Below are 15,397 nucleotides of genomic sequence, written 5' to 3'. Positions count from 1 at the left end.
ATCTGGGGATTTAGACCTGGCACCTGGCTTTTTTTTTTTTTTTTTTTTTTTTTTTTTTTTTTTTTTAAAGAGAGAGAACCCTGGCTATCCTGGAACTCTTTGTGTAGACCAGGCTGGCCCAAAACTCACAGAGATCTGCCTGAGTCTGCCTCCCCAGTGCCACCATGCCTGGCCATGGTATCTGGCTTTGAGGAACTTCTACCTGCATGTTCAGCACAGACTACAGAGGACCTCGTGAGGATAGGCAGGATAATTGCCAGCTTCTATCCTCAGATGACGGTACTCAAGGGCCAGGGCTCCTAACAGCACCGATGACCCCTAAGACCTGAGCTCTCACCAGCCATGGTGACACACACCTTTAATCCCAGCACTCGGGAGGCAGAGGCAGGTGGATCTCTGTGAGTTCGAGGCCAGCCTGGTCTACACAGCAAGCTCCAGGAGAACCAGGGCTACACAGAGAAACCTTGTCTTGAAAAACAAACAAACAAAAAGACACAAGCTCTCAAGCTTAGTGTGTGTTGTAACAATAGCCTAGGACAGGACACAGTGGCCAAACCCTTCTGCTGTCCATAATCCACGAGGCTTGCCACCTCGCCGACATGCAGGTGGCGATAGTGGGGTACGGGAGATGTGCAGCTAAGGCTGACCGGATGATGGCCCTGGAAAGAGCTGACCGCCAGGGTGGTACTGGGTGTTTGTGAAAGCTTGGATACTTCTTCATTGTCTGGGATACCGGCTCAGCTGGCTTGTGTCTGGCATGTCAAGGGTAGGATACCTGCTGGGTGCAGACATAGTTGAGTCCTTCAAGTCTATTGCCTGTCCTTAGGAGACCCCAGAGAGATGACAACAGCTGATAAGGCTGCTGAAGGTCAGGGGTCAGGAGTCAGGAGGAAGAGCACTTCCTGTCTTCATGAGTCTGTACTCTAGCTCTGAACACAGGTAGACAAATTGCAGAGCCAGAGACCAGTGTGTCCCTGAGATGAGAGGCTGTGATAACAAATGGCCCATCTGGGGACACAGAGTGGCTACGGGAGAGGCACCAGGGTGTGAGCCCCACTCAGGCAATCCACCAAAGAACAACCCTCCTGGGTAGTAGCTGTGAAGGAGGGCAGAGTGGTCGGCAGTCTTCACACTCCAAGCAGGTCCTAGTTCTCACTGGCACCCAGTCTGTTTAGCTGGATATTAGGGGACCACATGCGGAGAGGTGGGTGGTGCAGGCTCTCTGGGCAGCTTCTGCATGCCATCTTCTCTAAGAGCCCTGGCAGCAAGGAGCGGGGTCAGAGCCGGGGCTCAGAGCTGCACACTCGGCTCAGAGCGAGCTCCAGTTTTCACACTGTACACTTTCCCTGTGGGTCTCTGCTTTCCCATCTGAAAATAGCACGCAGCTCCTGGGCCGTTTGGAGAGATGAGTGAGGTCAGGCAAAGGTCATTAAGAACAAATATCAGTGCAGAATAAAGCCGGGAGCCACTACATCCTCCCAGATGAAATGAGCAGGCAGTGAACTCCGCACCTGAGGAGGCTTGCAGGCTGAAGCTGGGATCAGGACTCTGAAGGTCCATCTTATGTGGAATCAGCCGGGAAGCATTCAAGCTGGTAGAAAAAGGGGCTGCATCTCCTTTGGTTCTGTCTTGAGTGAGGCAGAACAGCTTAGCTAGCTGCTGGCGTGGCCACATGCTGTGCTATATGCATATGGGCACCAGAGGGCACCAGAGGCCTAGGTTTGAGGAAGCTGTGGGCACAGGGTGTGGGGGTAGTGGGGCCCAGAACCACTGTGTTTTTTCAGGGTTTCACCAGCAGGGCTCTAGATCTTTCTACATGGGTCCTACAACTGCTTTGATCGAGCGATCAACAATGGAGATGGTCCAATTTGAAACATCTCAGGGCCCCTAGACCAGCAGCCAGAAGGCCAGTGAGACTGCTGGGGAGCCAGTTCCCCGGGCTGTGCCCTCCCTGGTCTGGGTATCCCCAGGGGTACTCCTAGGCCTGTCTCCACACATCGACAGCACTTAGAAACACACACCCCACCTCCTCCCCCCCCCCGCAGCCCATGGCCTTCAGAGATGATTCCTAAGAAGCAGAGAATGGGGAGGAGGCCTGGGAAGGTCCAGGGACCAGGGTTAGCTCTTGGCTAGTGTCTGCTCCCCTGGACACACGCTGGTGACTGCACATTTCAGGAAGCAGTTGTCCCAAAAGAATGGTGGACAGAGTGACCAGGCTGGGGATGAGGACGTGCAGAAGGCTTGGCCGAGGCAGGTCCCAGCAAGATAGTGGCAGAGTCCTGCTGATGATGGACAAGTCCACGGCCAAGGCGTGAGCAGGCCCCTGAGAGCCCAGGCCCAAGAGGTCCCTGGGTAACTCAAGAGTGAGTCTCTGAGGCCCTGGCCTTTGGGAGAGCTTAGTGACAAGCCTACTGTTGTCTCCTGACCCCGGTGGTCCTGGGAGCCATGTCCTGGGGTCATTGTTCTGGCCTGGAATTGCTGTATGGACTAGTCTCCCTCTGTCTCCTGAGTGCTGGGGCTTCAAGGCATGCCAGGTTCCTTCTTCCTTTCAGTAGTCTCACTGCATAGGTCCCAAGCTGGTCTTGAACTTGCCTCAGCCCCCACCACTAAGAGTTTGTACAGTAGTTTTCTTTTTTCATTTTATGTGTTTGTGTGTGCGCCTGGGTGCATATATATGCACCACACTTGCGAATTAACCCACAGAGGTCAGAAGAAGGCGTTGGGTCCCTTGGAACTGAGGTTACGGGTGGCTGTGAGCTACGGGATGCTGAGAACTAATTGTCCTCTGGGAGAGCAGCCAGTGCTGAGTCGTCGTCCCCCCCCCCGCCCCCCAGCACAGAGATTTTAGGTTTGCACCATCAATCACTCCTAACGTACCCCGGAGACAGCAACTCTGTACAGCCAGAGGGAGGCACTGTGGGACTGAGAGACACTAAGCCAGCAGGCGCAGGGGCAGGATGGTGCTCAAATAGCTTGGAAGAGCAAGGTAGCCAGAGACATTGAAAGATGTGCAGCCCAGGCTGCAGGCACAGCCTGTGCAAAGGCCCGGGGGCAAGGTGGCTCTCTTTCCAGCAGCCCAGACCAAAGAGCATCATTTAGAAGGGTCTCATTTCTTATCCGTGGCTGCTGCACTGAGTGGGACCCCTGCACGTCCAGAGAGACGCACGGAGTTCGAGTCCCTAGATTTGAAAGAAAAGCCAGGAAATATGAGCCTAAGACTCTGGGGTCCAGGGGGGTAGTTTTGTAAATGGCACCATCTGCAGGGCTATCCCAGGGCAGATGGGAGGCACTCCCCCTTCCCTGCCCTCCCATTCCCATGGGCGCTCCCCACGGTACACACATGTGCACACGCACCAGCATGTCGACATGTGTGATATGACACTGCCCCCCTCCTCCATCCTCCGCTTAGGGGTACTACTAGGAGCTGCCCCAGCCCTGGGAGTCCCGGGGTCAGCAAAGGGAATTCAGAGCCCTAGACTCTTGCCTGGGACAGACTTTGAATCAAGAAAGCCTGTTTGTCCAACTTTTCCAAGGCTCTCGGCTTCTGAACAGATGGGTGTCCATCCCCCTGCCATGTCTGGGTCAGCAGACACCGGCCCAGCCGGGCCTGGCTCAGGAGACACAGGCTGCCTTTTGTGTTGGTGAAACATGAAGCCACAGGGAAAGAGTGGCCAGGCTAGGTAGCCCTGGGCCATACACGATGCAAATCTAAGATGGGTCGGCTCTGTGCTAGAATGTTCTGGCTTCCTAAGGGTGCCACATGTGGGTCTCAGGGAACGTGCTGCTCTCCTCACCTTGCCTAGGTGTCCTCCATCCTGATGGAGTTGACACAGCCCCACCCATGGGGCAGCTTGAATGGAGCCGATGGGCTCACCACGCCTGCCCAGCTGAGAACTCACAGGATGGACATGTTGCCTTTGTGACCCTGGGCACTGGTTCCCTGTCTCTGGCCTTCATTTTGTTCATCTATAAAGCAAGGTTGAAAGGCCCCCTGGCCAAGTGTCCCTGTGACCTTAGTAATAGGTGTGCAGTGTGGGGACTGAATGGAGACTGAGGGGATTGGCTGTGGGGCCCAGGGTCCGAGAGGCTCAGCAGCATCTCTCCACGGCTCCTGCTTTGTGGGGAGGGGCTGGACCAGGCTTTCCGCACCACCTGACAAGACTCAGAAAATAACATGTTATTCCCACTGCTGCCTGGCTGCGCCCGGGCAGTTTTCACAGTAGGCGAAAGGGGCCTCTATTATTTCACAGTGCCTGAGCCTCCCTCTCTGTGAATGGCAGAGCAGGCAGCAGAGACAGCATCCCTGGTAGCCTGTGCCCACCCCTGCCCCTCTTCCTCTTGTCTCATGGGGGTGTCAGGATGACCATCCACAGGCTGTGAGATGTGTGCAAGGATGCTGAGGACCTGTGGTTGGGGGTCTGTCTCTGCTCCAGGAGGACACTCATCAGCTCGTCTTATAGTACTGTGTCCTTTCTGGGCCTCAAGCTTCCCGTTTGTGCAGAAAGAGGCTGAAAGTAAAAGGCCCTCCCAGGCCACTTAGTTCTATTCCTCACTCCAAATAACCACTAAGAACTGGGGAAACTGAGGCTTGGGGAGTGAAAGATGAAAGCATGAGGCTGGGGCAACTTGGGGGCCTGTGTTTTCCTATGTGGAGTCTCTGGGATTCAGGTCTCCAGCCCCAGAGGAGCAGCACACTCCTACAGTACCCCCAGATGGTGCAAACATGTACACACACGTGTGTTCCTCTAGGCCTCCACCATGTCCCCAGCAGTGCGCATGCTCACAGACATGTCTCTTTATGTTCCCGTGCTCTGCCCTCAGCTTGAACATGATACACCTCTGTGCTGTCAAGTGCACCAGCATCCCTTCAACCATGTACATGCTTACCTAAGCCCTGCATCTCAAACTTCCTATAGGAAAGCCCCGGTTCCAGTCCTGGCCCCTCCCGTGGAGCAGTATCTGCTTTTTCAGTCTGTCCTTAAAACAGGCTAGCACATGTCACAGGCTGGCACATGTGTGACAAGGGAGCCCTCTGCCATTTTGTCTTCCACCCCCAGATGCCATCCCTTGGCTCTCATAAATCCTTGCTCTCTATTCCAGGGGAATGACCAGGTCCGCTTTGAGCTCACCTGTTACTCACTGGCACCCCAGATTAAGGTAAGCTGCTGCTCCTGCCCCTGGGGAGTGGAGGTGAGGGCAGGACACGGAGGTCCAGGAAGTGACAGAGTGAGTCCTTGTGCTGTTGGTCTCTCCTCAGCCACTCCATGGCACCCCGGCTCCTGTAAAGAACCCAGTAGACGGGAGGTGGCAGTCTCTAGGAGGGTGGCAATCTTCACAGCCATTCTCTCTTCCTGGAGGTGTAGTCCGGGTACCAGGGGAGGCATTGATATCTCTGGTTGTTGCATCCTGACCCCTTTCTGGATGTGTGACTGACCCCCTCCATGTCTCAGACCCTTCCCCAGGGCCTCAGTGATAACTGGCCCTGCCTCTGACATGTCACCTGGACCAGACTGTTTTCTTCAGTCACCCTTGCCTTCCAGGCTGACTGGCCTGGGCCTCTGTCTGCTTACCCTCCATCCATTCATTTCTTCACTCACTCATTCCTTTGGTATTTGCTGGGTGTTAACATGATGCAGGCTGTACAGTACATGTAGCCCCAAGGGAAAGTCGCTAATTTTTCCAGTTGCTTCAGTTTTTAAAATCTGATTTTAAAATAAAATAAAATCAAGGCATGAAATTGCACACCTTTAATCCTAGCACTCAGGAGGTAGAGTGAGGCAGATCACTATGAATTCAAGGCCAGCCTGGTCTACATAGTGAGTTCTAGGCCAGCCAAGGTTATGTAGTAAGATCCTGCCTAAAAAAAAAAAAAAAAAAAAAAAAAAAGAGTGAGAGAGAATCAGGGTAACATAATCATTTAATATTTTATCGAACTCCATGCATCCAAAAAGTTATCCGACATGGAATAGCATGTCAGCATTTCCCAAACTGTCAAAGAGGGTTTTATGTCCTTTTCTGATGCTGGTCCTCCAGACCCTGTCTCATGGACTGTGGCTGCATTCTGCATCACACAACCTCAATCTGAGTTCCTTGGTACCCCCAGGAGACCTAATCCATCTCCATCCCCCGGGCTTCTTCCTCTCTGTGGCATGTCTTTCCCTGTCCCTTGCACAGACTGCCAGCTGTCCCCAGCCTGGGGACGGAGCTGGCCTGGAAGTGAGCGGTAATGAGTTCTGATACATTTGACCTCCACAGGCCAGGCCTCCGAAGGCACCCGGCTCAGTAGCTGCGCTGCGGGGTCTCTGGGGCCAGAGCCCATCCTTCATCCTCTGCCTCTAGTTCCCACGGCCACTGTGGGGGCTGGGGTAACTAGTTTCTGGGTCTTTATTTACAGAGATGAAGCCCAGGGGCTGTGGTGGGCTAGGGGCAGGGGCCCAAGCTGGTTGGTCTCTGGGAACCCGGCCAGTCATGGAGTTTCTCAGGGCTGAGCCTGATTACGGGCTTCTGTATCTAGGGCTGGGCGTTGAGAAGCAGACCCTGGTACCACCACCACACTCCACTGTGTCCACCACACCAGTGACATCGCACTGAGTGATCTGCTCGGTTTTACTTTTAGGGACCCACCCCTAACCCTGTAGGCCAGCAGGACCCACGTGGAATAAATTTAGCCGAAACCCTTCCACACACACCCCAATTCCAACCCACCACAGCTTTACAGGGGGGCTGTGGCTACTTTCCCCCTCCCACCCCAGTTCAGTTCACCAAGGTTCACTGAGCCATGAAGCTCTCCTACTTCAGACACTCAGGTCTCAACTGGAGAAACTGAGGCCCAGAGGGATGCACAGCCATTTGGTCATAGAACACAGGCATCTCCAGAACCCAGTATTCCTTCCTTAGTCTTCCTGCTCACTCCTCATGGTTAAGTCTGAGGGACACAGAGGGAGACTCCTTACCCAGGTCCTGACCCCTTTGTCCTGCCTCCAGGTCATCGCCCCCTGGAGGATGCCTGAGTTTTACAACCGGTTCAAGGGTCGAAATGATTTGATGGAGTATGCAAAGGTAGGTCTCTTTGCCTCCGCTGAGCTGTGGGGCTGTGAGAGCCAATAGCATAAGGCCAACCTGATCCCCACATGAAACAAGATGGAATCCCCTCCCATAGCATCCATCCCCCATATCAGCCTCGTAGAAGTGTGGTCCATTTCCTGGGTGGGCACCTCTGAGGTGACCCCAGTTCACTGAACTGGGAGGCATTGGATTGCCTGCTCTAAGAGTCCCGTGTGCCCCTTCTGCCACGTGTAGGTGTGGGTCCCCAGGGGACTGCCAGGAACGGGGAGCAGAGAAGCTGTTCCCTGTACCTCAATTACCTGGCCACTAATTGTCCCCAGTGCTTTCCCTGGCACAGGTAGACACTCCCAGGCCAGCGTCAGACAAAGCCTTTCGTGCGTGGTGCCAGCCTTTTTTTGAAATACAAGTTGCAATAAAACATATTAGAAGTTTTGCATCACGGTCCTTAGCTGCTCCCCAGGGCACCTTTCTTTTTAGCGACTCGATGGCAGCCCTTGACAAACAGCCTCAATCAATCAGACAGGGGGAAAGCAAGTCGGTGCACACACCAGAAAATTGCTCAGGTTTTTAAATAGCAGTCGCCGGGGCTGGCTGTGCGAGCTCGCTGCAGCCAAGGTGCCGCGTGGTAGGGGACGCTGCGGGGGAACACGAGGCTGCAGGGAATGCAGCCCTGCCCCAGCCGCCAGCATCCCATTAGACCCCTGAGCGCTGGGAGGAAAGGCGTCCTCCACCATCTGTTGTTTTATTATTAAGAGTGGAGTTTACAAGAGCAAACCCATATGTTGCCAAACAAATCGTCAAATAGTGGTGCTATTAAGGGAGTAGAGGTTGGCGAGGCGTCTTTTTTCCTCCCCCACCCCTGTCTCCTTGATGAAGAAGAATATGAAGCAGGCCCTGTCTTTAGGGATAATGAATTACAAGCCCTGTGCTTGGCCTCACTCCCTCCCCTAGTCTAGTTGGAAGCCAGGGCCAGGCCGACCTGGGGCTGCATGTACCCTCCCTCCCGGCCCTGGCTTTTCCCAGCATGGCTGACTTGGTGGTCCCTTTTTTCTGGATTCTGGGGAGAAGGCACTTAGCTTCCACCTCGAATAATCTTCAGGACAGGAAAAGTTTGTCTAGGAAAAACGTGCCTCCCCACCCTCTTCCTGGGTGCTAGATTCAGGATGGGCTATGGAAAAACCTTAGCACATCCAGCCAGAAAGGAGACAGCACCCAGGAAATGACCAAGAGTGCCGAGCAGCCGGGCAGCTTTGTGTGAGATTCACAGCCAAGCAGGATCTGAGACAGATGAGGGAGAAAAAAATCAATGGGGCTTTGAAAATCTCTGCTTTCAAAACCCTTAAGTAGCCAGGGTCAAGGGGTGCTGCAGAGGCATGGGGAAGCCTCTGCTCGGCTTCTGTCCCTCCTCAGAGCACTACCCAAGGCTCGGAACCACCCCATCGTCGCGTTATCACAGCTGATTAGGAATGACCACAACTGGTGGTACAGACGTACAGTCCCAGGACTGAGAAAACGGACTAGGGGGATCCCGACTTCAGGATCCGCCTGGGTAAATCAGTGAAAGAGAGGACTGGAGCAGATGCTCATTTAACATGGGGAGTTCCAGGGTTCGATCTCCCACACCCAAAAAAAAATTACTACTAAAGGTAACTAATGCTACAGCAGAGTTCCAGGTGGACGCTGGAACAGCACCCGCCCCACGGCCCCACCGCCACACCGCCGCACCGCCCCACCACCACACCGCACCCCCACCCCACCGCACCCCCACCCCACCACCCCACCGCCCCACCACCCCACCGCCCCACCGCCTGCTCCCTGACTGCCGGCCCCCCCCCCCCCCCCCGTTCCACCCACAGCACCTGCCCCTGGCTGAGGTATTGCTATCCTGGGAGTTAACCTGGGAGTCTTTAGGGTTGAGGTGAGGATGGAGAAGAGTGGAGAGATGAACTCTCCAGCCTGGACTCTGCTCTAGTCAGCTTCCCCGACTCTGCCGAGCATAGCCACCTGCCCTGCTCCTCCCTGCCGTCCTCCCCACACTCCTCCCCATGCTCGGTGACTGAGCCCAACTGAGAAAGAGGCGAGGGTCCTACCCCACCCCAAAACAAAGGCTCCAGGGAACCTGGCCAGCCGCTTTTCTCAGCTACCCAGCAATGCGCCCTCAGATGTCACTAGCACTCTCTGGCAAAGTCCTGGTCCCCAGCCTGTCAGCTCCGCATGGAGAGAGAGCACAGAGCAAGTGTGAGCACTAGATCTGCATTGAGCAGCCGGGAAGTGAGGCATTGCAGTTGCCTATACTCTTTAAACAAAGGACAAACATTTCAGGGGCAGTGGTGGCTTGTTCTGGGGGTCGCTGGGCTTTTCTTGTGTGTGTTTTTGTTTTTAAGTTTAGCCAGAGGAGCAGCCCAAGGGGCTTCCTCTCCAGCCCACATTGGGTGGAGGGCTCTAGAGTCCCAGGTACCAGCCTGTGAGCTAGGTAGGCAAACGTATCCCCAGACACAGTCCCTGAGTGGTACCAGTAGAAGCTGAGGTTCCCACTGTGACCACAGGGCTGAGGTGCAGAGGGTCCTGAGAGGTTTCAGGGGCCACTGACCTGGCCATCTATCCTGTGCCCACCAGAGTTGGAAGGTGTAGCACTTTCTGAGCTGAAGCCCAGCTCTCATGCGGGTGTCTGTGCACAGAGGTGACTAGGGCAGTCGCCTCCTCTCCACTGGAAACTGAGCAAGATAGACTGTAAGGGTGGCCAGCCACACTGCCTGGCCTGGGGTCTAATGGAGTCGGAGCTGCCTGGCTCTATTTTTAGGGTCTGTAGAGTGATTGCATGACTTGGAGGGATGACTCCCAGAAGATACCTTGTGATGGAGGCTCCTATAGGTGTTTCTCCTTTCACTGGGTCCACGTGAAGTACTGTAGACTCAGGGTGGATGCCTCTGTGGTCCACTTGAGGCTCACGGTAGATACTTAGGCTGTTAGAGCCCCCAGATCTTAGGTTATGGTAGGCATCAGCAGCAGGTGCCAAGAAATGCTTAGCCAGTACCTGCCCCTAAGTGCTTCTGGGGTCCTGGGAGTGTGGGCTCATGATATCTTCTGGAAGGAACTCCAAGGTCAGCCTCCATTCTACTGTCTTCTAATGAATGAGGACACTCCAGTGGTTAAGACTCTCCCTCCCTCCCTAGATAGCCTAGTGAGGGGAGAGAGACTTGAATAGGGGGCTCACTGGCACCTTGAGGGATCCCAGGCAATGGAGCATGACCTTCATGTGCCCTTACAGGAGCCTCACTATGACTATTTTGTCTTCATCTGTAGCAACATGGAATCCCCATCCCTGTCACACCCAAGAGCCCCTGGAGTATGGATGAGAACCTTATGCACATCAGGTAAGTCCAGCCCCTCCTGGTACTGAGGAGATGGCCCAGTGGTTAAGAGCACTGGCAGCTCTTACAGAGGACCTGGGTTTGGTTCTCAGCACCCACATGGTGGCTCATGACCGTCTGTAACTCCAGCACCCTCTTCTGGCCTCCATGGGCACTGCACACACATGGTGCACATACATACATGTAGGCAAACACTCATACGTATAAAATACAAATAAATTGGAAAGAGTGAGAAAGCACAGCCCCTCTGTTCCCGGGCTTGACTTTGCTGTGTTCTCTTCCACTCTGTGCAGGCAAGCCCTACGTATTGACCTGGCAGGCCTGGTTTCCTGGGGTATTGGGGACAACTTTCCAGGGGAAGTGGACTCTGAGGTTAGAACCTCAAGGATGAAAAAGGACCAGACTAGAATGAGTGCTGAAGGCAGGGGTCCCATCTGTGGTGACCCAGGGCTGTACCCACAAGACTGAGGGGGACCCCAGCCCTTCCTTGCAACCTGCAGCCCCCACAGCTAACTGGGCTGGCTCAGAATGTTCTGGGTAAGGTTGGCAGTGTGGGCTTTGGCAAACAGAAAAGACAGACTGGACTTGTGGGTAACCCACAGGATGGTCACGGTGTACATGACATTACTATGTATACTCAACTCATCTCTCCCCTACAGCTACGAGGCGGGAATCCTGGAAAACCCCAAGGTAAGCAAGCCCGTGCCTGGGAGCCGGCTACCTGTGGAGGTAAACCCTCCACAGTCATGCTGTCCCATGCATGCGAGGCCTAATGTGAAATTTCATGAGGGGCCGGGGTAATTATGCATGCCGATCTCCCAGCGTCTCCCCACGGGCCACCCTCTGAGTCCTGTTCCCCCACCCCACCCCACCCCCCACTTCCCTGGTATTCTTTTTCTAATTGCTGTAGACATGAATAGTGGACAGAACCATTTCAGGGGAACAGAGAGAAAGTGTGATTGAAAGACAATAGAGAAGTGATTAAGCAGATGAGGCACTTGTGGGGGGGCGCAGCTTGTGCCCACCAGCTATGGGCAGACACTGGGCCACTGCCTGGATTGGGGTGTGAGGGCCCGAGCCCAATGAGCCATTTGTTCGGGTCTGTGTTCACACCCATCCTGGCTTGGCCTCCTGGCTTGGCCAGGATGAACCTGCAGACCCATTTCAAATGGTAAGGTTTCTCTCCCCAGGGGCTTCGTTGCCTCCTCCTGCCCACTGTGGGAAGTGGGGGAGGCAGGGCAAGCCTCTCATGGGAAGAGAAGAATGTCTTTGTCCCCAAGGGAATGACTCCAGTTCCTGGCCCAGCCCCACACCCTGGGTGGCTACTTTGGAGGGTTAGTCTGCTTTGAAAGACATTGGAGAATTTGGGCAGCTGGGCCTGGGGGATCTGAAGGCCGGCTGGGCAGTTTGGGTCAGGAGCCCCTTGCCAAGGTCCCAGGGTACCCTCTTGCCCAGGTCTGCACTCCACTGACCCCATCCCCATGTTCCCTACCCTGGCAGCACCAGGCTGTGATGGCCTTCCTAAAATGAAGAGCCCAGCGTTCATTGTCTTGCTTTGATTTCCTTGGATTCTGACTGAGCAATCTCCTTGTATGGGTAGGGAAACTGAGGCCCAGAGCAGCGACACATCTGAGCAAGAACTGGAGCTGGGGCCCTCGGTGGCCTTGTTCTCCCATCCTGTCTGAGGCTCCAGTTCCTCTTTGCACAGAGTAGAATTAGAAAGTGCTTAGCATGGCATGGGGCAAGCTCTGAGGCAGGGGGATGAGAGTCTTGCCCTCTCTGCAGGCTGGTTAAAACTAGGCGTCCTAGATCTGCTCAGAGCTCCCCTCGTCAAGCAGTAGGAACAGGCTGTGCTGGGTATGAGCGCAGAGGCCACACTTGTCACCAGGGAAAGCTGGTGCCCTTGCCCCCACCCCAGCCCACCCTGGGGACTGATGGGCCCATGGGGCTGCTGCCTGCTGGCCACAGGTTTTTCCAGTTCATGCTCTGCTGACCCCATGACACTCAGGCCAACCACTGCTCATTAGCCAGTCAGTCACACCGAGGGGGGCCCAGAACTGAACCACTGCGCAAGCTTCTCTAGACTTCCAGGCTAGCTCCTGTGGGCCCAGGAACACTGGGAAAAACTCCCAACCTTCTCTCAGCAGCCTGTGGTCTAGCCTCACTAGAGAAGCAAAAAACCCCCAATTGGCCATCTCAGAACTGAGGAAGCAGAGCTGAAGCCGCATGAGCAGCTTGGAGCCTGAGATTTAGTATGATTACTATGTCACTATGGATGGATCTGGGTCCCAGGGCTAACATGTCCCGATCAAAGGTACTGTCACCATCAGGTCCCAGAGACAAGTACCCTGCATCAGAGCCCTTAATCTCTACTTCTCACTACTGTACAGCTTCCCACCACTCTCCCCACATCGAGCAGTAGGAACAGGCTGGGCTGCGTAGAGTGCAGAGCACCAGCATGGCTGCTGAGGGACACTCCAGAGTCCCAGCCACTCCCTCCACTCTGGCCAGGGGACTGACATTGTCCCCAGGGCTGTCCTGTCCGTGGAGGCTCCCCCCGTCCTACAGCACCCAGATGCTTTTGCTTCTGTGTCCCCCTGCTCTATGCAGCGCGCCCCCCCCATCCTCCCCCACCCTCAGGGAGGAACACTGAGAGCTTCAAGGGGCCCCTCCCCCCTCCCCAAAAAAGAACCGAGGTCTGCGGAAGGGAGGGTTTGAGGCAGATGGCTGAGCCATTTTCTGCCTCCGCCAGGGCTGATTGAAGGGCAATGAGGCAGCTAATACGAAGAAAGATAGAAATTTACTTGCTTTAACTTCATACGGCCCACAGTGAAAGAGTTCATTCAGCCGCCGGCCGCCATATCTGATGGGTGACTAAGCCACCCCCACATCCATCATGCCTCTACATCATGGGTTAGTTCATGGGCCATTTGCTGCAATCCCTCCTTCACGGGACCTATTTCATGCTTTCTTTCGATCCCCACCCCAACTCCCGCCTCTCTCTCTCTCTCTCTCTCTCTCTCTCTCTCTCTCTCTCTCTCTCTCTCTCTCTTCCCCTCAAGCCAACCCAGATGACATTGGAAGTGAGCCCTCCCGCTGGGGTGGATAAATGGCACCAGATACTCAGCAATGAACTATTTGTCATTTGAACTGGGCTTTTCGGAGGGAGAGTTAAAAAGAAGGCTGGCCCCCCATGAGCTCAGAATGCAAAGCAAACATCAGTTTATTTCTATTTAGTTATTTGATGGAATGAGGCTGACAGCTACCCATCCCTGCCCTGATTGCTGCTGTAGAGTGTGTGAACTTGTCCTGTCCCAAGGACCTTCCTGTCTCTTGTCTTTCACAAGTCATCCATCCTCTACTGCTAGGCCATGTAGCCAGAGAAAGGACAGGTTCAAAACTGAAGTGGCTGCGGTCACTATAGACAGAGATGGGAGGAGCTCTGGACATGTGAGGAAGCGGCTGCTGTACCGGTCACCCTGAGGTCCTTGGAGCTGAACTTCAGGCCTCTTATGCACTACCCAGAGTGGGTCTGGGAACATGGCATTTCTCTGAAGGCTGCTCCATGATGAATGGTGTGACTCTGCCATAGGCATCACACTGTTCCTCAGCCCAGGTTGCCATAGCAGCTGGGAAGCAGCAGGAGATTCTGAAAGAGCACTAAGGTGTGATTTGGACCAACCGCTTCTCCAGTCTTATTTTCCCCTCTGGTTCCTGAAGGTCTCTTGTTGCAGGGTGGGGGAAGGTGCGGACCCTTCACACCTCCCTGGGTCTGTCTTTAAGGCTATTCTGTGTCCCCACACAAATAGCACTTTGGGAGTGTGTGGCTGCCAGCCCAGGGTCCCTTGGAGCTCAGTAGTTGAGTGGGAAAGATAACCTTACCGCTGTGTGGCACCAAGGATTCTTGACACATGACACTTTGGGTGTTAAATCTGGGGGGGCGGGCAGGGAAAATAAGGTCGTTGGTCACTCCAGCACAGAGCTGATGGGTAAGTGTCCCAGGGTGCCTTTCTGTGGTCTCTTCTGGAGAGAGGCACAGTATCCATCTCTAAGCTGACATCCCACCTTCAGAGGGAGTTACCATCCATACCAGCCCTTGCTTAACATTTCATGTGTTACATTTAAACTTTAAGACAGTTAAGGGCACATATCCTTTCCCCGGATAAAAACCGAGGCTCAAATAATTACAGCTGCCTTCTGAAGGCACCACAGCCTGACATCTGCCTTAGGGATATTTTCCTCCGTCCCAAAGTCTATCTCAGTTGAGTGTGGTGGCAATCCCAGCACTGGAGTTAAGGGGCAGGAAGATCAGAGGTTCAAGGCCAACCTGGGTTACATGAGATCCTGTCTACAAAAAACGACACAAAGCAAAACTCACAGATGTTGAGGGTCTTGTGATTTCCCCTCCTATGTGCTAGGTGGCCTGGACTGTTTCGTGTAGAGCATGGTTGGTGCAAAACTTAGCAGTCAACAGCGGCTCCCTGCAGTCTCCATTTCTGCCCTGTAGATGGGACAACATTTGTTCCTGACAGGCAAGGCTGCTTGGGACTCCAAAATGAGCAGTGGTGTGTGAATGAGCTCGAGATTGTGAAAGGAAAAGCTGCCGGCTGGGATTCCCAGATGTCAGCAGGTGGACAGAACAGCTGGGCACAGGATGCCCCCGGGCAAACTTGAGCAGTCCGGCCCACAGGCTCCCAGCCTCAGGGTGGCAAATATCCAGGCTTCAGGCTTGGGTTGAGGAGGAGCTGGAGCCCCTAGAGGCGAGAGGGAATTTCGAGAAAGTCCTGGGCAGCAAGCAGCCCTCCACCTCCTCCTAAGGAAGAGAGGCCCATTTTCTAACGCACCCAAGAAAAAATATACATAAAGGTTGATGTGTTTCCAAATGGTTTTTGCTTTGTTCTTCTCTTTTCTCCCCGTGAGTATTAACCTTGGGGACCCCAGGGACGGCTTGGCCCGCTAGA

The 15,397-nt window shown here is 54.4% G+C and overlaps 1 protein-coding gene across 1 annotated transcript in view; it reads left to right on the top strand.

Moving 5' to 3' along the window:
- The window catches only part of Ass1 (argininosuccinate synthase 1), a 50,573-nt gene that overhangs the window by 11,314 nt on the left and 23,862 nt on the right, over positions 1-15,397 (top strand). Inside the window, exons 6-9 of the mRNA XM_028884657.1 lie at positions 5,101-5,157; positions 6,985-7,059; positions 10,369-10,439; positions 11,096-11,126. Coding sequence (XP_028740490.1) covers positions 5,101-5,157; positions 6,985-7,059; positions 10,369-10,439; positions 11,096-11,126 — 234 coding nt within the window. The remainder of the gene's footprint in view (positions 1-5,100; positions 5,158-6,984; positions 7,060-10,368; positions 10,440-11,095; positions 11,127-15,397) is intronic.

This window comes from Peromyscus leucopus, chromosome 4 (assembly GCF_004664715.2).
Source record: "Peromyscus leucopus breed LL Stock chromosome 4, UCI_PerLeu_2.1, whole genome shotgun sequence".
In the NCBI taxonomy this organism is placed as follows: Eukaryota; Metazoa; Chordata; class Mammalia; order Rodentia; family Cricetidae; genus Peromyscus; species Peromyscus leucopus.
Note: the sequence above shows the minus strand (reverse complement) of the source record. Positions and strands in the feature narration are given on the sequence as shown.